Source organism: Saimiri boliviensis, chromosome 16 (genome assembly GCF_048565385.1).
Source record: "Saimiri boliviensis isolate mSaiBol1 chromosome 16, mSaiBol1.pri, whole genome shotgun sequence".
NCBI classification, from domain to species: Eukaryota; Metazoa; Chordata; class Mammalia; order Primates; family Cebidae; genus Saimiri; species Saimiri boliviensis.
The window spans coordinates 53,161,591-53,185,891 of record NC_133464.1 but is presented as its reverse complement, the minus strand read 5'-3'; the positions used below and the strand labels follow the sequence as shown (position 1 = coordinate 53,185,891).

The following is a 24,301-nucleotide window of genomic DNA, read 5'->3' as shown; positions in this document are numbered from 1 at the left end:
ACCACACCATATATTCTGTGGAAGGCAAAGCTATCAGAAGCAATGTCGGTATGAAAAGGCTTAAAGTGAATTATTCACCTCTTAACACTCCCTTGTGTTCAGTCTACTGCAAACAGAATGTTTGTTATCAATGTGAAAAGCAATGGCTTTGAATTAAGGCAAAAACTTGTTTTGTTTAGTTTTCAACCCAATGGCGTCAAGGTAGGAAATCAACCTGCTGTCCCTAACTCAAAGGGATTTTTTCAAAATTTTATGTCTCTGTATCCTTGGATTAGGAAAACACTGAAAATATAAGTTTGACTGAATTTATAATTATAGGATTTAACACCATATCAGAACAATTATTTTTTAGACAAAAATGTTGTTCTGTTCACTACACATCCAACCCCCAAAATAGATTTTAAGAAATGAGTTGGTCTCTTAATGGCATAAATACTTACATTTATTCTAGATTAATACAGTAGAATTAAAAATGTCTTCCTGTTTATATTTCAAACAGTGGAAGATCATTTTGTGTTTGACATACTTGTCTTTATAGTTTATTCAAAATGTATAAAAATAACGTTGACACAAACATGTAAAACTTAAACAGATAATGCAGAAAATACATTTAAGTACCATCTATTTATATTATTGAGGCAAATATTTCTAGAACTTGCTGCAAAATGCTGCATCTTTTATTCCTTAGTCTCTAATCTGCTGCCACTCCCATCCAGTGTATTTTTTACTTTGAAATACTACAGCTTTTATTTTTAGACTTTGTTTGAATCATTTTTATATCTTCTATTTCTCTCTTTCAGGACCAAAATTAACGTGAGGCAAGGGAGGTAGTTAAGGCACAAGATTTAAGGAGACACTCTCCATGTCTCACTTTTACATTCTTGAACATATTTTTAATATTTCTAATAAATTTTTAAGATCCTATTAGTTAATCCTATCAGCTTTTCTCTCATCCCTGGATCTGTTTTTATTAATTTTTCTCCCAGGTCTAGGTTATATTTTCCTGGTTTATTGCGTGCCCTGTAATTTCTGATTGAATCTCAGATATTGTGAATTTTATGTTATTGATGCTGGATTTGATACTGCTTATGTTCTAAGCTAAATGTACATCTGTGAAATGAATGTATCCACTGGGCTGAGTAGTAGACTCTGTCTTAAAGGTTCCAGTTTGGTAAAAAAATAGAGAAAGGCAAGAGGACTTCAAGAATGCTATTAGGGGTTTTTTTGGTTGGTTTGATTTGGTTTTATTGAGGCGGAGTCTCACTCTGTCGTCAGACTGGAGTGCAGTGATGCAACCTCAGCTCATCTCAACCTCCGCCTCCTGGGTTCAAGCAATTCCCCTGCCTCAGCCTCTGTGTCTACTAAAAATACAAAAGAATGCTAACAGTTTATAATCCACTGCCCCTTATATCCCCACACCAATAATTCTGGAAATGTCAGAATTCTATGCCAGAATTGTTCCTTTCACAGGAAATTTCCTGAATATCTCATGACTCTATCTGCAATGGGTAACATAAGATAATACTGGCTGATTAGCACGAAGGTTATTTACATCTTATACAGATATATCTTATATAGACAGAGTAGCATTATATATCTACATAATTATGTATATGTATTATCTCTCTATATAATGCTACTCTACCTGTAATATGCTACTCTATAATGGGTAGCATAAGATAATTCTGGTTAATTAGCACCAAGGTTAATTATATACATATATAATCATCAGAGTGTGTGTATACTCTGATACATAATTATCAGAGTATGTGTAAATTAATCCCAGATTGAATTCTAGCAGCATTTACTTAAATGGTATGTATGATGATGAAAAACTGACCATAAAATGCTTTCCTACTGCTCACATTATTCTTCTCTCTTCCTTTTGCAGGGATATATTTGAAGCCTAGTATTCTGATATTTTTTCTTAGAAATTCATTAGAAATTAGATTTAAAATGATGAAGGCTTTATTTTTCTCATCCCGCAGATATCTAATTTTATAGCAATCCAAGTGTTGTATTAAAGTTTACCATATACTCATCCAGTTATCATTATTTCATATAATTACAGTGCTGCATAGACAATTTAAAAATTAAAAACTTATGAGAATTGTATTATAAACTAATAAATTTGCATACATTATCTCATGTAAACTTACAACCCCACATTTTAGATACTATTATATTATCTTAATTTTGCTGCCAAAGTTGTAAAATTATTCTGACAACATTTGCATACATTTTGATACATCTCAGAGGCAATTTTGTATTACATGTCTTTTGGGTTTTTACAAAGTATGGCATCTACTTACTTCCAAAGGTAGAATCAGTTTTATGTGGCATTTTGAAAATTGAAACAATTCACCATTTCTGAAGATAAATTCCAGTCCTCCATGATCTAGCCATGTTTCCTTCCTATGGTCAAAAGAGAAGCTACTACTTTGCAACAAGTGCAATCTGAAATTTTTACATAAAGTATTTATTTTATGACTGGGTAAATCAGAGATGCACACAAAAAAATAAATTCTTTGAAAGAAATAAAATTTGAAAGCTGAGTGCGGTCTCATGCCTATAGTCTTAGCACTTTGGAAGGTCGGGCAGGTCCTTTGAGCTCATGAGTTTGAGTTCTAGACCAGCCTGGGCAACTTGGCAAAACCCCATCTCTACCAAAAAAAAACAGAAAAAAAAAAAATAGGCAGGAAGATGGGCTGAACCTGGGAAGTCCAGGCTGCAGTGAGCCAAGATTGTGCCACTGCACTCCAGCCTGAGTGACAAAGTGAGAACCTGTCTCAAAAATTTAAATTAAATAACATTTGCGCTATGGATCTGTTGCTTGGATTTGCTGGTGTGGTTAAATAGATCTTTATATCCAAATCCATTTTTATTCTGTCCAAATAAATGTGAAATTTCTACATGGGTTTTATAATTGGCTCAGTCAAATTCAGAAACACTATTTGCTGATAATATTCAATAAAATAACTTGTAGTATTGTATTTATTTTCTGAGACAGAAGAATACTCAACATACATGTTATACAGATAATCACAGGAGGTATATTTTGGTATTACCATTTGCTTTTAATAATAGTTACAGTAAAATGAACCTTTTCATAGGTGTATAGTTCTATGAATGTTCATATGTGTGTTGTTCCATGAAACAAACAAGATACTTAAAAACTTCCTTATGCTATCTCTCTCTCTATCACACTTTCCCTAACCTTTAACCTGAGCAACCACAGATTTGTTCTCTTTCATAATAATTTTGCTTATTTTTATGAGTAGTCTTATAAATTGAATGATACAGTATGCGAATGTTTAAGATTGATTTTTTTCAGTCAAAGCTTTTGAGATTCACTTGGATTCTTACAACAGAAGTTCATTTTTTCATTACTAAATGGTATTTTATTATACATATGCATGAACATGTATGATAGTCTGTTTATACACCTTTTGAAACATATGCAGATTCCAGTTTGGGGCAAACATACAGAATCTTGTGTGAGCATAGTTTTTATTTTTTAGGGTGTATCCCTAGAAGTAGGATTCCAGCGTCATATGATAGATTTACATTTGACATTATAAGAAATAACTAGATTGTTTTCCAGGGTAGCTGTACCAATTTGTGTTTTCACCTAAATGTATGAGAATTCTAGTTGTTCCACATCCTCATCAGCACTTGGTATTGTTAAGTTTTTAAATTTCATATAATCTAATAGATATATAGTGTCATTTTATTGTAATTGTAATTTTGATTTTCCTAATTGCAGATTATAGTAAATATCTCTTCATGTGCTTATGTACCATCAATATATTTTGTATGATTTAGTGTTAAGCCTTTCAAGTGTTTGTTTTTTTTCTTAGTTTTGACAGTTCTTTATATAGTCTGCATACACCATACAGATGTTTACTCAAGGGCTGTGGCTCATTTTTAAATTCTCTTAACAGTGTGTTTGTAAAACCAACATTTCTAATTTCATAAAGTCCAACTTTTTCTTCAGTGGATCATGCTTAGATATTGTCTAACAACTGCCTAGTGCCATATCACAAAGGTTTTCTGCTCAGTTTTCTACGAATTCTTTTAGTTTCATGATTTACATCTAGGTCTATGCTCCATGTTTGAGAGAAGCAAAAAGAGACACTGTATGTGTGTGTGTGTAATGTGTAAGGTTCATTTCTACTGAATTACATATTGAATTGTCTTTTCAACTTCATCAAAAATCAATTGTTCATATTTGTGTGGGTCTGCTTCTGTCTTCTGTTCCATTGATGTATGTATTCATTCATTTGGCAATATGCAGACTTCATTAGTATGGCTTCAATAGTAAGTCTTTTTTTTTTCTTTCTCTTGCTTTTTGAGTCAGAATCTTGCTCTGTTGCCCAATCTGGGGTGCAGTGGTGAGATCTTGGCTCACTGCAACCTCTGCCTCCTGGGTTCAAGTGATTCTCCTGCCTCAGCCACCAAGTAGCTGGGATTACAGGCACATGCCATGTCACCCAGCTAATTTTTGTATTTTTCTTTAGTAGATAAGGGGTATTTCACCATGTTGACCCGACTGGTCTCGAACTCCTGGCCTCAAGTAATCTACCCACCTTGGCTTCCCAAAGTGCTTAGAGGGGTGAGCCACTAGGCTGGGCCCAATAGTAAGTCTTAAAAAAGAATAGTTTAATTCCTTCAGAAGTTGACTCATCTTTTTAAAAATTGTTTTGACTATTATAGTTCATCTCCTTTCTCACATTAATTTAAGAATCATCTTGTTGAAATAAACAGAAAATTTTGCTAAGAATTTGCATGGAATTATGTTACATGTATACATTATTTGGGGGTCTGAATTGTCTTCCAATCCATAAACATATATCTCTCTACTTATTTAGGTCCTTTAAGTTTATTTCATTGTTTTTATAATGTTCAGCATAAAGATCCTATACATTTAAAAAATATTTATTGAATAATTAATTGATAGGAGCTATTGTAAGTGTATTGATTTCAAAATTTTTGGTTTCCAATAGTTCATTCTAGAATACAGAAATATGATTGATTTTTATGTGATGACCTTAAATATAGCTACCTTGCTTAATTTACTTATTAGTTCAAGGAAGTGTTTGTTTGTTTTGGCTCCTTGCTATTTTTTGCCTAAACAAGGTTATCTGTGAATTCAATGATATCATCTGTGAATTTTTTTTTCTTTCTCTCCAATTTGTATGCCCTGTATTTTTCTTGCTTCATACAAGTCAGAGTCTTGCTCTGTTGCCCAATCTGGGGTGCAGTGGTGAGATCTTAAACACTTGCATGAAAGACAAGGTTTTCAAGCATTGTAAATATTCATATTTAATTACCCTGCTAAGCCCTAATATGTAGAAGTATCTGACCTCAAATTCTACTCTCTTCCAAGACTTAAAATTTAAGAATTATAAATGGACAAGGTAAAACTCAATATTTAGAGTTTAGTGTTGTAAAATATGTGAAAGCTCTTCTACTTCTAATTAAATGATGCTGTCATACATATGGTTTTTTTCTCTTTTTTATTTTTCTATGCAAATACTGTTATTTTATATTCAGATTACTTTAAATGAATTTTCAGACACCTTTAGAGTCTAGATAATGAAAATATTACTTTCTATTAAACCAGTGTGATTTTAATAGTGAATTAGTTATATGTTTGTTAAAGACCAAATGGTTATTACATTATGGTAATTATATACTCATACAATCTCTCATATTCCTATCTACTTTAATGGATGAGTGCAGACATTATTAGTAAACTTCTGTTACTCTGCTAGTGATTAAATTACAAACTTTCAAAATTGTACTTTGTGAAATTCTATAATTAGAAACCGACTTCATTTTTCTACCTCTTTTCACCCTCTCACTCTGCTCCTCCTCCTTCATGTAACTTTCCTTTGTTTCTCCCACTTTATTTCTCTTTCTCAGACATTTGCTTGTTTGTTTAATTTTTGTTTTTGAGACAGGTTGCCCAGGCTGGAGTGGTGATGCTTTCACAGCTCACTGTAGCCTCGACATCCTGGGCTCAAGCAATTTTCCCACCTCAGCCTCCTAAGCAGCTGGGACTGCAGGTGGGCACCACCACATCTGGCTAATTTTATTATTATTAATATTATTTATCAAGATGTGTTCTCAAGATGTTGACAGCACTCGCTGGTCTCAAACACCTGGGCTCAAGTGATTCTCCTGCCTCTACCTTTCAAAGTGCTGGGATTACAGGCATGAGATGAGACATCCCACCCAGCCTTTCTTTGGCTTTTCTTTTGTTTTCCCTGAACTCCCTTCTTTTCTCTCTTTTTCTTGTTTTTCTGTCTTCCTTCGGACAGTATTTGGTAGCAGTATCATTGCCCAGAGTTCATCAAATACTCAGGCATAAATACATGTATGTGTGCATATAATTTTAATAATTCTTCATTCAATGGAAATAAGTTTTTATTTCTTAGCTTAAGTTTCTTATTTAATTAGCAATGCTTAGAATTTTGATAATATGCAAACCTTTTTAGATACTGTTCCTATCAAGACAAGAGAAAAAAGTTTCCTCAGCCTAATTCCTTGTGTCTAAATGAACAGGGATCCACATCCTATGAGGCTTCACTTAATTAAAACCATTAAAATCACAACACTACTTTTAATAGTACTTATATTTTCTAATTAGAGTTTCTAATTTCACATTACATTTTACTGTCTCTTTGATAACTTGGATTTTGTTTTCTTAAAGTGTTCTAAAACACTCATATTTAGCTCTCAACTGACAGCAATAGTGGATTAGATACATGTGTTTGACCAATTCAAAGGATTAATTAGATTTTTTAAGTTAAAATGTGAAGTGACTAAGTAATTACAGTTTTTAAATTTCTCAAAATTTTTTTGCAAACATTTTTGCCACTGGTGTTGACTACTGCTATTAACATTACTATAACATCAAGTTATCCTTAAAACTGATACTTTGTCAGTTTTCCATTACTTTTTAAAAGTAAGATGCTTCAGTGAATCTAGAAATTGATATAATACATTAATGGAAAACGTCTGCAACCAACTGCTAGTAAAAGACGATTAGGAGTGAGCAATGAATCTACCCTGCTCACTTTATCATTGCATGTACTTTAATAAAGGTCATTTGCACAAACCAAAAAAGGTTGTATGTTAAGAAATTTGTGAGGCCTTTTTCTGTTCCCAAACTTGACACTGAAACTTACATAATACTTTAAACTGTCATTCTTCACATGTTCTTTTCTTGTAATCGCTCACAAAGCCAAATGCTCTATATTACTATATGGGATGAAGAAAAAAAGAGTATCTTATTTTAAATTAGCCTGATTAATAAAGAAAGCACATATTGCACTACATTAAGTCTTACCTTGGGCCCTCTGCTTCATGAATTGCATCCTCCCCGTGTCACTGATACTTGTATGCTGGATGATCTTGTAGGAACCCATAGCTGCTTCAGAGTATAATGCCGTGATATTAACTGATGCAGAAAACAGGAGAAGCTTTGTCACTGAGTCAGCTGCAAGAAGAAGTAATGTGTATGAATGTACAGTATAGGGAAATCTATGAAAGATCCAGTCTCTTTCTCCCAAAAGACTCTGTTCCATGATACAAGGAGAATTCAGTTCTTTTTGGCAGACCTCCACGTCAGTTTGGAAGCAGTAAAAACAACTGCAAAACAAGCCTGGTTTCTCAATGTCTTTACGCTCATGTTTTAAGTAACACTTTTTATCTTTCTTATTTTTGTTTTACTTTGTTTTTAATAACTAGAAAGTGAAATAGAAATCCATTTCCACTGGATTGTTTGAATATAATTTCCATAGTTCGGATGTAGCTGAGAATAAATTATGGAGATGAGTTCAACCATATGTGATATGCTTGTATCCATTACTGGCCAAATTTGAAGAAAAGGCCCTGCATCTCTTAATTGAGGAGTGGATGACTTTAAATGATATTACATCAAGAAAGGCATAGAATCCCAGCAGATGATGCAATTATGTTTAAAAATGAGTATTATTAAATAATTCACACTTTTAATATGGAGAAATTAGGTCATTTTCCCACTCCTCCCACAAATATTCAATCTTAATATCTAAGTAATGAAACAACACAGACAGTGTTATCCATCCTGGTACTAAAAGAGAATGCCAGTTATGACAGGCTCATTGTTTACTTCAACAGGTAATTTGTGGACCGGAATCATTTAATTGTTCTGAGTACATAATTACATGTCAGCAATTTCCAATTTAATTAAAATGTACAAATCCGAAGATTAAGGGAATTTTTGAATTATTAATCATTTTTCCACTAGGAAATCTTGTTGCTCTGCAGGAGATTTGTCCAGTGTACAACTATACGTATTTTTTTCCTTCTCTTTCACAGACAGACAATTTTCCCGCAGAGCCCAATTACATGGGCAGCAGGCAGCAGTTTGTTCAAAGGTAAGGCCTATTAAATAACTTTTCTCAGCTTCCCCATTTGCATTCGTGTCAAAATTGCTTTGCAAGAGACTACACTTCAGATTCAAACTAGTAGAGACAACACTTTCTCTTCTTTTTCTTTATATGTATTTCAGTAGCTCCACGTTTAAGGACCCAGAAAGAGCCAGCCTGAGAGACAGTGGGCACGGGGACAGTGATCAGGCTGACAGTGACCAAGACACTAACAAAGGCTCCTGCTGTGACATGTCTGTTAGGGAGGCACTCAAGATGAAAACTACTTCAACTAAAAGCCAACCACTTGAACAAGGTGAGTGAAGTCTTCCAATGCTTACAAAGTGAAAAGCTTAAGCAGTCATTATAAACCTATTAGTACTAGAGTTGCAGTTTATCACAGTGGAATGGACCATGGATATTATATCAAAGAAACAGCAAATCTTGAGGTTGCCCCAGACAAAAAGCAACCATTCAGTAACAGTCAAAACATAAAAGGATGGCCATGGATATCGTTCATTAATCCTAAAGGAAGAACTTGACCCAAGTCTCTTGATGGTTCTTATTTCATAGACATTTCCTATCCTTTCCTACTTTGGGTTATACTATCAAGGAAAATGGTATATTAGCTAGATAGTTATATTTATAAATTTACAGTATAAAAATTAGTAAATTCAAGACTTATTAGGTAAAACAAAATCATTGGAATTTTATAGCTCTTACCAGTGTTTGTTGGTTTATTATTTTGTTTGGATGTTTAGTTTCAAAATAATTTTTCAAGAGTAATAGGTAAATCAGAGTTTTGACTTTCTTTTAATTTACATATAAGACTACGTGGATATCAAATAAACATGAACTTTTTACTCTGATAGAGAGAATAAAGAAATGTGTCTTAATAAATATATATTTTTGTTAAATTTTATCTCTAATTTATTCATCTCATGGCTTTTTATCAATTTTAATGTTTTTGTTGTTTCAAATACAATAAAATGTTTCCTAATGATTCATCCAAAGTAAATTAAACTACTCTTACGTATAAGACTTAAAAACTGAATAGGTTTTTATGTTCTATTGTAAAAAATGAAAAGACTCGTAGTATAAATCAGATTTTACAATTACAAATGCACTAATTAGACTAGTTGATATAGTAATAGTCTTCAGAATATTAATAGTATTGAAATATATTTACACTTATTATTATTTCAGTTGTTTTGAATAACAAACTACTTTTAAAATATGTGAACCTAACCTCTAAGTCATTTATTGATTAGTGATTTATAGAAAGTGAATTTTTGCCTGTAGGGCAATTTGTTCTATCATACATACATCAACATATGTAGTGTTAAGTTTTCTAGTCATATGAACATGTTTAATGCAAATATTAACACACCCATATATATAAGTATATACATACATGTTTATATACACTTCTTTATATTTTTTAAAACAAAATTAGTATATATTTAGTATAAAATATATGTTAATATTTTTGCACTAAATGCAATTACACTGAATTTATTTTAAGGGCCTCACAAAAAGCTATTTTCTAAAAAATAATTGCTAGATCAATTACTTTTTACATGATCTTTTAACATAGCAACTTTCTGTGTTAATATTGCAATATCGTTTTACAATTTTTTTTAACCAAAGCAATGTGAATACTTACTATTTCCATTTTCTGAAAATTTGTATGTTTACTTGAAGTGACTTAAGTAGTCATAATGAGTTGTAGCTCTGTGATATGATAACATATACGAATCTTGAAGACACATTTTAAATAATAGATTGTTGAATCTTGATATGTAAATACACAGCATGTATGATACATTTTATGTATGATACATAAAATGATCGATAGATAATTGATTGGCTACTATTTATGAAACTATCTAAAGTAAGTAAAAACTGTTGTATCTTTATGAGAAACTCTGTTAATTTTTTTAAAATGAGCAAATCAACACAAACAACAACAACAGAAACAACTGCTGTTCACATTAACTGCTTAATTCCTTGCCAACCACTAACTTAGCGAGGTATTTGGTTAGAGTGAATTTTATGTATATTCTCTTATAGAGAAAGAAAATGGTCTTATTTATTATGTATGAAAGTGTAGTTTATTCTAAAAAGCTCTTTTTTCAATTTTGATATTGAAAACTGAAATCTAGGGAAGGTGATTATTATTCTTAAGAGAATGCCAAATGTGGCATATATTTTAATTAATATTTCACAGAAAATAATTGCCAGTCTAAGATTAAGAATGCCTATAGAAATGTCTCTTGTAAAGTAAGAAGTTTCCACACATCCCTATTAGTAAATACAGGAAAATTGTTATGAATCTAGAAGATACTCAAGTAATCTATGAATTATGCATAAAAGAATGACTTCCAATTTAAAGCATGATTTTTAAAGTTAGTTAAAATAATATTTCAAAGATTGATTGATCCATTGATTTGATGTATTCATTCATCTGATAAATATCTATTAATGCTTTGAATATGTAAGGAAATGTTAGATTATTCAGATATGTCAAAAATAAATTTGACTTATAGCCTGCCTTTATGTAATCATATGTAACTAATTACAGATGGGTGATCTCCCTCTCTCTCTTCCCCCTCCCTCTTCATGTTTCTCTCCTTTGCTTTCACTCCTCTCCTTCCTCTATCTCCCATTTCTCTATCTCTCAGCTTTATATCTCTTTATCTATCTCCATTTCCTATGTCAACTATTTAATCTATCTGTCGCAGTCCCCTGTCTTTCAAGTATCTCTGTTTGTATCTGTCTATCTAGATTTAGAGGAGGCGACTACACTGTATTGAGTTCTTACCACTTACCTTAAACAATGCAAACTTAATTTCAACATTAGGTTTTTTAACCTGCAAACTTTAAGAAGTTTTTATTTTTATCTTACACATAAAAATTGAGCTAAATTGAAGTTTATTAACTAGCACAGCAGGCTGGAGTTTAATCCTAGGTCTGGGTATGGCTCTACCTCTTCTCTCTTCCACACATCCTTGTCTCCAAATGGGAGACAAATAACCATTTTGACTCATTGCTATGAGAAGATATTGAATAAACATCAAAAAGTAAGTAAAAACTTGAGTTAATGTGTGTAAACCAAAGAGAAGAAGATCAAAATAGCTCATATGCATTGATTGAACTACTGTATTCTGCTCAGTACCTGAAATACATTATCCTATTTAATTTTCATAGCATTTGTAGATAGAAAACTACTGTTACTCTCACATTCAGTAGATATTAAGTAACTGTTAAATAATTTTTTAAAATGTTCTGCAGTCATAAGTAGTGAGGGCAGTATAGAAATAAAAACAAATGCCTTGAAAGCCTGCCCTTTCAAACAATGTTTTATACTATTCATGTAATGAGCAGTTTACTCAGAAATAATGTTAAAGTGTTAAAGAAGCAGGTAGCTATTGTCTTGATCAATATATTTAGTTATTTTATTTGAAAAACATCATGAAAGACAATTCCACAATTAAGTCAAACACATATATAACATATATAAATTTCTTTATAGATTAGAGATGATGACAGCCATATCCAAATAATTATTTCACATAGATTTCAAATATTAAAGCCTAATTTTAATAGTTTCAAAATTATCCTAAAAAACAAAAGTAAGTTTCTTATTATGAGAAAAATTAGAGCTAAAGAAAGGAGATCCGTTTATCAGTCTTTTTCTCTTACTAAAAATTTGTAGCTGTGCCTTACACAGATTTCAATTAAAATGTAGTAGCATATTTTATATTTTTGTATTACATTGTTTTCCAATTTAAATGATCTCATTTTAGAAAAATGATGTTTTATATTTAAATTGAAATATTCCTTTAATTTAGAAATGAAAATCAATTTCAAAAATAATCTGCATATTTTCAGTACTTTCTTTGTTAATAATGGTTTTCCTTTGGAAAAGACAGGCCTTTTGAGATTTGATTTTATTAGCTCAAATATTACTTTTTTTCTCATCTTTTGTGCAGTTAAATTTTTTCTGTTTGTTCTGTTTCTCGTATTTGTGTATTTTTGCTACCATTAGTTTAATTCCAAATACATAGCAAAGGTAATGTATTGCCTATTATTTTTGCCAAATAATTTAAAATAATTCAGCAGTTAATTGAACGTATGATGTACTGTATTATAGCTGAAGACAGCTTTAAGGATTTAATGTTAATAAACTGTTTAGTAGAGAGAGGTTATTTTTTCTTTTAGTGTGATGGGAAATAATTCAAAGAATGTACCTAGCCTATTTCCATTTTATTGCATGTTTGTGCCCTAGTTTTCTATTAATTAGATTTTCTCCATACTCCCCCCATCCTTTATAAAATATAGTAGCTAGATGGATAGATTAAAAAATTTCAGATGTTTTGGAAGTTATATAATACCGTAATAGCATATTACTTAAGAAAGGTAAAGGTATTTTTACCTAATAAGCCATTGTTTATTTTTTAAATGGCAAATTAAAGAAAGGAATAGTGAGCAAAATACATCTATCTATTATTTTACTGATTTTATATTTTGGGAGAAGATAAACTGACATATCAAGACCTAATGAAAATAAATATAATATTGTTTCTGTAAAGAAGAGCCACAAATAGTTCTATAAAGAATGCAACTTTTATGAATTTGTGAAGCTAATGTTTTCTTAAACCTCAGAATATTATTCACACTTTAGCTTCTTTAAGTAAGTACTGTACCTTTGAATTTCTATCCATTAGAAGCCTTGATTGTTCATAACAACTTTTCTTCATTAAAAGATTTAATAAGCATTTTCTAAAATTTAGTAGTCTCCACTGATTTCTAAATAATAAATTTACAGTCCTCATAAATACTTACCAGCAATTTCTCTGAGCTTCTTAATGATGGCTTAGTGATAGTTCTCAATCTTCCAAGGATTATCAGTCTTCTGATATCTTTATAATTGACTGAAACCAATTCCTTGAAGACTGAAGCTAGTGAAATAGAAGTGTATGTGATAATTCTGTTGACAACCTGTGCCAGAAGTGGTGGTGGGGACATCACAATTCTAACATCACCCTTGTTGGGTGGCCAGCTGTTGGTCCCTTCTCCTGTGACTGGATTCAAAGACTTCTCTGCTTCCCAGGGATTGCCATTCAAGTTCTTTCTCATTTTTTCATTTTATTTATTTGCCTTGTAATTTCTAGTTTTCTATTCAATTCTATGGCTTCCCTCTCCTGCCTCTGCTGTTAGAAAATCTGACTTTTTAAATTACATTCTGAGTTAAAAACATTTCATAATGAAACTCCTGATTCAAATCTAATTTTAAAAATCCAGGAACAATTGATAGTAATAGGAATACCAAATACCTTTGGTTTGCTTTAGTGAATTCCAGTTTTAAAACTAAACTTATTTCTGAAGGATAGCCCTTTTTTCATTATAGAAAATCACAGAAACTAAAGCTAATAGATTCTGTTTGTTTCTTTAAGTCAGTATTTGAATTTTGCTTTGGAGTGGGGGGCGGGGGAGTGGCAGGCACCATAATCAAAATAGGCTTTGATTAGTCTAAACGAGGGCAGTCTTTGTTACGTAATTTCACAGTTGCCTAGGGGTGAGGGTTGGGGAGGCTCTGAGTTTCACTCCCTCAACTCTCTGTTTCTAATTCACCATAGAATGACTGAAATTTCATCATATTTCTAATTGTGTTTGGAAATAAAACCTATTAAGAAACTTTCCATCACCAGTATTCTACCATGAAGGAACTATTTAAAAAAGCAGTAGCAAGGAAGTAGAAGTTGAGGCTTGTGCCCACCTGGTTGAGTGCAGAACCACACATTCAGATTGTGTGAAGTTCTTGAGCTAGAGGTTTAAGGTGCTGAACACAAACCACTTACTTTACCATCTTCCCTACAACTGACACTAAATTAAAAAGTGGTAGTATTCTGTGTTCTAGTCTGCCTAATGGTTACTGCAGTTCTGACTCTTCCAATCAAGCAGTCTAGGCCTTTTCCCAGACCTTCCCATAAGACACAGCAACCAAACTGTGCCAGGACCAAAGAGAGGGTTGAGCTGCTTATTCTTATGTCCCAATAGCGAGATGCAGAGGAACTGGGAAAGAAGAGAATTTATTTCTGTAACCGGGTACAGGGAGAAGCCTAGGAAAATATCGCCAGACCCACTCAAAATTACAAAGTTTTCCAGAGCTTACATACCTTCTAAGCTATATGTCTACGTGTAAGTGTGCCTTTGTCTAAAGACATAAGTGATTAACTTCTAATCTATAACCAACGTCAGAGTCCTGAATACCTTCCTCTGGAGCCTCAGTAAATTTACCTAATCTAGATGAGTCCAGGTGCTGCAGGGGTGGAGGCGTGATTACCCTCATTTTGTCTCCTGCTAAATCATGGAGGTTTGGGAAGTTCCTTTAGATCCCCAGTAAAACTTGTTTGTGGAGGTCTGGGAAGTTTCTTCAGACCCCTGGTAAAACCTGTTTAATCCTAATGTTTAATTTGACTTACAGCCTGCCTTTATGTAACTAATTCCTGTTAAGAATTCCTTTGTTAACTTGTCATGCTTTAAGGCCCAGAAAAGGCCTAGGCAAGACTCTTGGTGGGCTTTTATTACATTCCAGACTTTGATTAGGGGCACTGGCTCTTTCAGCTTTTAATGTTTAACCTAACCACACAGTCAGTGCTGAAATAGTTGTCTTGAAAGCCTGCTGTTCAGCTGCTAGTGAGACCTGACCTGCCACAAAACCACTTCCACATAACCAAGATGACTGTGTCCCTCGTCCCTCCTTGTAGCAGCCATCTGCCAGTCTCTGAAACAATTTTTAAAAGAAATGCTGCTGTAAGCTTATTAATAGTAAATTTGTCTTAGGAAGAAAATAGAAAATTACTATCATATTCGTATATGGGGGACAGCAAGAAACTGCTGAATATTTAATGCCAGAAAAAAATTACTTAGAAAGTTTTAAAGACACAGATGCTTTGTAATTCACATAGGTGACATGTAAGAAACTGCATGATTTGCCAGGACTTCCAATTATTTCCAAGGTCTGTAAGGTTTTACTAGAATGCGTTTGTCTAATAACATCTCTGTTTCAATATTCCCACCCTCCTGTGGTGTCTTTCAAGAGTTTCAAAATTCATCTTGGTTTATGATTTCTGGATAAAGTATTTCCCAAATTTTAAGCAGCTGTGGTTTATTTTTGCTTACCAAACTTTGCAACTGCCCCATAGTTCACCTAACTTTAAAAGTTTCAATATCATTTTCACATGTGAGAACATCTGCTTCTAGAATCAAGAGGCAGATATCATGAAAACAGAGATTTTATGATCCTCATATTTGTTGCTCATTGTAAAGCCTCCTAACAAGTGTTGCATAATTTACTATGGACTTGTGATTTTGAGAATCTTCTTGTTTTAGTAAGGACAGCAATGACTTTTGCTAAAATTAGGGAATGCTGTTACTGTATTTCCAAAAGTCCTCAAAGAGTACCCTCTCCTGCCTTGTAATTATTGTATCTTTCAAGTAAATATCTCAACACATCAGAGGATTTTCCTTTTGAAGTTTTATTATAATGACAATATTTTGTTTTTATTTTTTATTTCATTTTATTTCTTTCTAGAGACAGGGTCTTGTTCTGTTTCCCATGCTGAAGTGCAATATTGCAATCACAGCTCATTGCAGCCTTGACCTCCTGAGCACAAGTAGTCCTCCTGCCTCAGACTTCAAAGTTGCTAGAACTACAGACGTACACCATCACATCTGGCTGATTTTTCAAATTTATAGAGATGGGGTCTTGTTTTATTGACCAGGCTGTTCTTAAACTCCTGGCTTCAAGCAGTCCTTCCACCTCAGCCTCCCAAAGTTCTGGGATTACAAGTCAGAGCTTTATTTTGTGCTCAGCTTTATTTTGTATTACGAAAAATGATGTACTATTATTAAGTACACTTTTATTAAACTAGCAGAGTGCCCATACACTATTAAAATTCAGACTAGTTATCAGCATCAGTTAATTAAGAACTTAAGGAAATAATTTTGTTAAGTTAATAGTTCCAAAACATCCCCCAGAAATGTTCTCTTACTTCACTTTGAGAGTATGTTCCAATATTAGAAGTCCTCTGTTCTTTTAAGAGCCATATTACAAAATATTATGGTAAGAAGAAACCTTTAAGTATAACACCTCCATTTTATACATAAAAAAAAAGACAGTTTCCATTGAGTCTTCAGGTTAGTGGCAAAGGCAGTATTAGTTCCAGATTTATGGTTTTCCACTCTAGGGCTTTTTCTATCCTACCAAGCCATTTCTGTAACACACAATAGAGACTTTGAAGTCTCCAAATAAGCACATCACATCTGTAGCAGCACATATGCCACTATGCCACTACTTTTGTAATGATAATGAATTGCTTAGTATTTTATTTGAAATTAGTTTTTGGGATATGGAATTCTAAAGAAAACAAATGACTTAATATCTAAATAAATGGAATATTCATTGAATTACTAAATTAGTTGTTTCAAATGTTAATGTGTTAATTTTCTCTAAAAGTCCAGTACTTAGATGTTTCTTATAATTGACTCAATAATGTGGAATATTTGAAAATTTTTTTAAAGATGGCAGGTAAAAAACAAAACACAACTTCAGTTAACCAGATCTTTGAGAAAACCTTCAGAAAACAATTAGGTAGTACATAAAACTTGATGTGCTATTGTCTCTTAGGATTGGACTTAAGTAGCTGCCTAAATAATGGTCCAGTTTACTAAGGTGGTGAAGATAGGATGAGGTCATGCAGGGACAACATTTGGGCTATATAAAGAAGAATTTAGATTTATTTTCTTACGTGAAGGAAATCTGAAGATGTAAGTGGTCATGTTTGAGAGCCTGATTCTTGATCCTTTAATGTATATTGAATGAAAGCTCTAAAATACATCAATCCAGATGTACCCACTGACACTACCGTGCTATCACCGAACACTAGGATGTATATATTTTGTTAATCTATGCACAATATCTGCATTTCTCTTACCTGTTGCTTGTTGATTCTTTCCTTAGTATTGTAAGGAATTGTGGAAACAGGAAGCTTTTTACTCATTTATTTATTCATTCACTGTTTTAAAATAAATAGCTAGACCACAGAATACAAAGATGAGCTGAGGCACAGACCGGAACCTCAAAGAACTCACACTGTCATAAGAGAATCCGACAAACGAACTATGAGGTCAGTGCAGTGAGACATATGTCCACAAGATTCATGTAGAATCTTCCAGCCCAGATTTAGGGAATCAAAGAGAATTTGTGGAGTAAGAGACATTTGAGCAGACCCTTCTGCGCACTTGGCAGAGTGAAGTCGGAGGAGGCAGGATGACAGGAAACACTCAGAAGCACAGATGAAGTGAACCAGTGTATGGTAAGTTGCTATTAGGTGCAGATGAGTAGCGATGTGTGAGACTAGGAATGGCAGATACGAGACTGGGGGGGTGGCTGGAAGCCCAGTGATGCGAAGCCTGATAGAGAGCCATTAGGGGTGCTCAGGAGGTAACATTGCAAACTTGCGTTTTAAAGAGATGATGTTTCTGGCAGTGTTTTGGGAGAAAGAAATAAATTAGGAAGCTTGGGAAGTAGTCCAAGGCAAGATAAAATGAGGCCCAGAGTAGTGAAGAGGTAGGAGGAATAAACAAAGTAAACAATTAAAAACTTGTTTTGAGATATGCCACTACTTTTATAATTGTAATTGATGGATTAGTATTTTATTTGAAATTAGTTTTGGGGATAAGGAATTTTAAAGAAAAAAATGACTTCATATCTAAATAAATGGAATTTTAATTGAATTATTTAATGCCTTAATTCAGTTTTTAATGTTATTTATGTATTAATTTTCTGTAAGTGTCCAATGTTTATATGTTTATTAGAATTGAGTCAATAATGTGGAGCATTTAAAATTTTTTTCAGAGATGCTAGGAAAAAGACAAAACACAACTTCAGCTAACCAGATCTTTGAGAAAACCTTCAGAAAACAATTAGGTAGTATAAAACTTGATGTGTTATTGTATCTTAGGATTGGACTTAAGTAGCTGCCTAAACAATGGTCCAGTTTACTAAGGTGGTGAAGACAGGGTGAGGTCACTGCAAGGACAACATTTGGGCTGTATAAAGAAGAGTTTAGATTTAGACATGTTAATTAGAAATGTCTGAGGCACCCATATGAAAGTATCAGAAGAAGTAGCTGGCAATTGCAGTTTGGCAATCAGAGAGGTCAGGAGGTATAAACTAGCAAGTCATTGGCGTAGAATTATACTTAAATCCAAGTAAATTAATGTGAAAGAATATTGGGAGAAAAGACAATAGGGTTTATAACAAAATTCACAGAACACAACACTAAGAAGCTAGGAAGAAGAAGAGGTCAGTAACAGTTCAGCCTGTTAAGAAAAAATACTTAGTATGTTCTGTGGGAATCCAAAATCTAGAGACCCATAGATGAAGTATTTCACTGAATCCTACAGTTCTTAGATTTCATTTCCAGCCAAGTATAATTGATTGCCAAATTAAGTCAATAGATTAGTTGAATAGTGCTGTTTCTGTTTAAAACAGAGTATACTGAGCTGATTGTATTTTATGGGTCACAAACTAATCCTCAGAGCAGTACCAAATATGTGATAATGTGTCACTGGCATAAATGTATAACCTTTTCAAGCTCACTATTTTGAAAAAAGAAAGATTTACTTGAAAAAATATATTTTGAATTTTTAACTAACTTTCTGTCTAGTGCCCACTAAGCATATGGGACTGTCTCAATTGCTATGTTGAATGCTTGTTTAGCAAATATATATTGCATTTCTGGCATGTGATGGATACTGTTTCAAGTGTTGATTGAGTAGTAAGTGAAATAAATATTCCTGCTCACATAGAGCTTACAGTCCAGGGAAGACTTCTAGCAAATTCCCTAGACTCACTTGGGACTCATGAAACCTATTTCAAAGAATTTACAGTCTAGTAATGAAAATGAAATGTATATTGAAAATATGGCAAAATGTAGAAAATTATGTATTTTCATTTAGGTGTAAAAGAAAAGGTATGAGACTTTTAAACAGAAGGGATAGAATACTAATTATTCAGTGAATATTTTACATAAGAGTTAAAATTTGACCTGGGACTTAACAGATGAACAGGATTTTACTTTGAGTGATAAGGAGAAACTTAAGAAGCATGAACAATCATGGAATATAGAAGGTATATGTAATGTTTGAGGGATAAAGAATTGTTTGATGTATTTAGAAAAGAATGGGCAGAGAAAGAAGAGTTCTCAGTAAGAACAGGAAAGTGTGGTCAGTAAGGAAGGAGAAGGGTAGGAAGCTACTTAGTCACAGTGGCCGAAGCTAGGCAAGAAGACACACTGTCGGTTCTTCAAAGAAATCTAACACAATAAAGTTCAAGAAACACCTATACAATCTGACAACCGACAGGACACTCCTGATTTCCATGAGAGAAGTTAAGATGTTAAAAGATAAGACATTTCAAAAGGATATATCATGGCACAGAAACTCAAATACTGCACGATCTCACTCATGAGGAATCCCAAAAAGCTGATCTCATAGAAGTAAAGAGTCAAATGGTGGTTACCAGAGGCTGAGATGGTTGAAGGGTTGGGCTAGAGGATTAGAGAGATGCTAGTCAAAGGATATGTAATTATAGTTAGGAGAAATAAGTTCAAGAGATCTTTTGTCCAGCGTGGTGACTATGGTAAAAGGCGATATATTGTTTTCTTGAGGAATGCAGAGATAGTGGATGGTTAAGTGTTTTCCCTACATAAATAATAACTATGTGAGGTAATACATTTGTTAATTCACCAGATTTGACTCTTTCACAATGTATATATACCTCAAAACATCCTACTGTATATGACAAATAGGTTTTTTTTAAAAAGAGAAATATGCCAAGTAATTATGGTCAGAGATTGGAGACAGAAAGTTTCCTCCTGTTTCAAGAACACTTGGCAAGTAATGGAGAAGAGAAGGAGCTGGAGTAGCTAAGGAAGATAGCGTTGTGGATGAAAAATGCTGGCTGGATGAGGTGGCTCAAGCCTCTAATTCCAGTACTTTGGGAGGCTAAGTCGGGTGGATCATCTGAGGTCAGGAGTTCGAGATGCGCCTGACCAACATGGAGAAATCCCTGTCTCTACTAAAAATACAAAAAAAAAAAAAAAAAGAAAAAAAAATCGCCGGGCATGATGGTGAATACCTGTAATCCCAGCCACTGGGGAGGCTGAGGCAGAAGAATCCCTTGAACCCAGGAGGTGGAAGTTGCAGTGAGCCAAAATTGTGCCATTGTACTCCAGTCTGGGCAACAAACACAAAACTCCGTCTCAAAAAAAAATAAATAAATAAAAAGAGAAAAATGCTTTGACTATTCAAGAAAACAGTATCAATATACTGAGGCAAGTGATCCAATTAGGAGGAAGTATTGAAGGACTGAACTAGAAAATGATATTCATCGAAGCATAATGGGGAGGCTAGCTTTAAAGTAAAGATAAACCCTTCCGTAAAGAAAAGAATAAAGAAATGAATTTAAAAACATAAACAGAGATGTGGAAGAAAAGGGTAAACAATTACTGAAAGTTTATAATAGGTGGCTCTAATTTCTATAAAGTGCAAGGCAAAGTCCATTAATCTCTTATTTCACATAAACATTTATATAAATGACATTCAGATATGTAAAAATTCAGAGAAACTCGGAAAATTACCAAGATATTCTACCACAAGGTGCACATGTCAAAAACACATGTGGCCATTATTTCATATTTATAATTGGTAAAAAAACAAGAAATAGGAGCATGATATATCAAACAAAATATTTTAACATGTTAAAATTAATATTTTCTTTACTTTTGAATCTCAGAGTTCTCATGAATTTTTGAAAATTGATGTAATGATAGATAGGTCTATAATTCTTGGAACTGAATGCTTTCCAGAATTAATTTTTTTTCTGATCTTAGAAAGGTGCTATAGTGCCTATACATACATTATGTAGTATTTCCACTGGAATCTGTGGCAGTATCCGTAATCAAACACATTAACATTATCCAGTGAAAAATCTGAATATTCACAGTAAATGGGGTAAACTAATAATATAAGTAACCTATGTCAGTTCAAGTCCGTTTTATTCACCAAAAAAGTAACCAAGTTACTTCCAAAAATGAATTTCTTTTATTTTAAAATTATGAACAAAGAATATGCAGTCTTATATTTAATTTGCATGTTACAGCTTTTCCTTTTTAAAATTCTTGATGACAAGTTATATTGATGATGATTTATGTAGCTGTATAATGAAAAAAATTATCCACTATCAAGAGAAATTATTTAATCTAATATTCTATGAAATCATAATAGAATTGTGCAGTTAGGAATCTTTGGACTGGATATAAAATAAAAGGAGTATAAGTGGTGATGGAAGCTAAAAAGTAATCTAGGCACATGATAACGTATAATCACAGCATAGGATCATTTTGAATAGCTCTTTTAGGATTTGCAGACCAATAACCAATACACTCTTATCTCTGACACTGGGTTTATTTTTGAAACAAAATATATATTTAATGGAAATTGATTTGTCTGCTCTAGATTTCATTTTCTTTGAGGGTTTGAAAATTCATATTGAAAAAAGATTGTTTTGTTTCGTTTTTGTTCTGAGTCATTTTCTTTCTAATATGAATTACTGTGTTCATTATGTAATATTCTTTATACAGACATCTGACCTTTTACCCCTACAAGCTAGCAGTGTTTATAGTATTTAATGGGAGACGGCAAGAAAACCTGAGAAAATTTTAGTCCAAACGGAGTAACTTCATGATGTGTGCAAGCATTACTCCACTCTGCTAAAAAACAATAGACAAAAGTTTACATCTTAAGTACATAGAAATCTGATAATTTTTTTTTTACTCACGGGGTTATGTTTTGATGTTTGTTGAAGGCCAGATCTTATTATCATTAATAAATACATGATTAAAGTAATTAGGTGAATATTTCTTCAGCACTCATGTATATGACACTTTTGCCATCAAAGTGTTTTGTCTTTGAGGATATCAACTCTCTATTAATCTAGCCTTAAATCCACTAGGTAAATGTTATATATACATATACGTGTGTGTGTGTGTGTGTGTGTTTGTGTGTGTGTGTGTGTAATTGATTTTGCTAGAGAGGTAAATAAGGAATAATTTCACAAATTAGATGAGCTTTTAATAGGGTCTTGAAAGTAGGCTCTGTCAGGTGAAATATAAAAATTACAAAAATTGACAGTAATTTAAAAAGTGAATTGAGTGTTTAAAGGTGGGATAACAGCATCATCAAACAACTGGAGATGTAGCAAGTCATAGCATAATCTAGAAATGGCAAATAAATAAAAATATTTTTTATTGGTATGTAGGGTTATAATGGAGATAAATTGGACCAAAATAATTTGTTGGGGTCACATTATGAGGGACTTTGAATGCCATATTAACAAAGATAAATCTTATTTTGTAGACTCAGCAAAAAGCTTTATTTTCAGTGTGGTTACCTACTCAGGTTGTTACTTTAGAATGATTATTTAATGATACTCCTGAGGAGGATTGGAAATGCAAATAACTTGATGCCTAAGCTGATCATTCATCAAGTTTCAGAAGGACAGTGGCATGTTTAAAACTTTCTGATTTTTGTGTATTATAATATCAGGTAATTTAATTGCTGTGCCCAAGAATTTTATTGAAATTATTCTGAACAATAAGCATAACTCACAAGAAATATTGTACAATATATCAATTTCTGTTTGTTGATGATAATCAGAGTTGATTTTTCCCACTCACTTTTACAGCAGAGCTGACACCCCTCCCTTAAATATAATTCCTAATGAAACTCTTAAAACAGTATAAATACATAACAAACCATATGAACTTATTCAATCAGATAACAAAGACCAGCTAGTAATAATAGGTGATATGAAGAAAAAAATTATTAAACATCTGCTGTGTGTCAAGCATTGCAGCAAGTGCTTTTAAACACATTCATCCTCAAATTGGTGATATTGCTGCTACCGCCTTTAAAGGATGAAAACCTGAGCATCATAGAACTGAAGTAACTTGTCTATTTTGATGCCTTTAGCAGTGCAGGAGTTTTCTGTCTTATGCCATGTCTGTACTCTTTTTTGCTTATTTACAGTCTTAAATAGTGATGTGCAAAGGAGAGTGTGCAAAATAGTGATATATGTTGCTTTTAAAAGGCAAGTTGAACTGTACCCTTTATAACTAAATTTAAAGATTTATGGAGAGTACTTCAGCACCACCTATAGTTATCTGATTAATTGTGATTATTTTAGTGCTTATATAGATGAGTTGCCTTTACCCAGAATAATCTGTATTTTATTGCTACAGATTCTGCAATTAACCCTGGTCAGACTCACTGGAAATGAACCGAATGCACAAAAAGTTCTGTGTTGACACATTAACACCATTTAAAAATAATTTAATTTCTATATACTCCTAAAACCACCCTTTTATATGAGGCCTAGCTTATTAATATATAACCACTGGTGAAAACAAGATATAATGAAACAATTCTAAGTATATGGTCTATCTCCCGATTCAGTGCCTTTCAGTGACAAATGGTACTTCTGATAATTTTGAGCAATAAAGATCTTTTGTTTAAAATTTTTTAAATGGGGTATTTATTAAGTGCTAGTATGAGTGTTATGTCTAGAATAATCTCAGACTCTTCCAAGATATCTATATTACACACACAAATTTTATTCCCCTTTAGAGACCCTACAATGTGCAAAACATTGTAGTCCCTCTGTGTTCATAAGAAATTTCACAATTCTCTAGGTACTTGTTCAAAGGTTTTGCATAATTAAAATAGAGCAAGAACAAAGAAACCCCACA

General features: G+C 32.8%; 1 protein-coding gene across 4 annotated transcripts in view; it reads left to right on the top strand.

Annotated features, from left to right (window-relative positions):
* The window catches only part of PCDH17 (protocadherin 17), a 98,860-nt gene that overhangs the window by 26,753 nt on the left and 47,806 nt on the right, over window positions 1-24,301 (top strand). For 3 of the 4 annotated variants that reach the window (XM_003927192.4, XM_074387644.1, XM_074387643.1), the window contains 2 exons: window positions 8,371-8,429; window positions 8,564-8,736. In XM_003927192.4, coding sequence (XP_003927241.1) covers window positions 8,371-8,429; window positions 8,564-8,736 — 232 coding nt within the window. The remainder of the gene's footprint in view (window positions 1-8,370; window positions 8,430-8,563; window positions 8,737-24,301) is intronic. The other variant, XM_074387645.1, reaches the window with a different exon arrangement.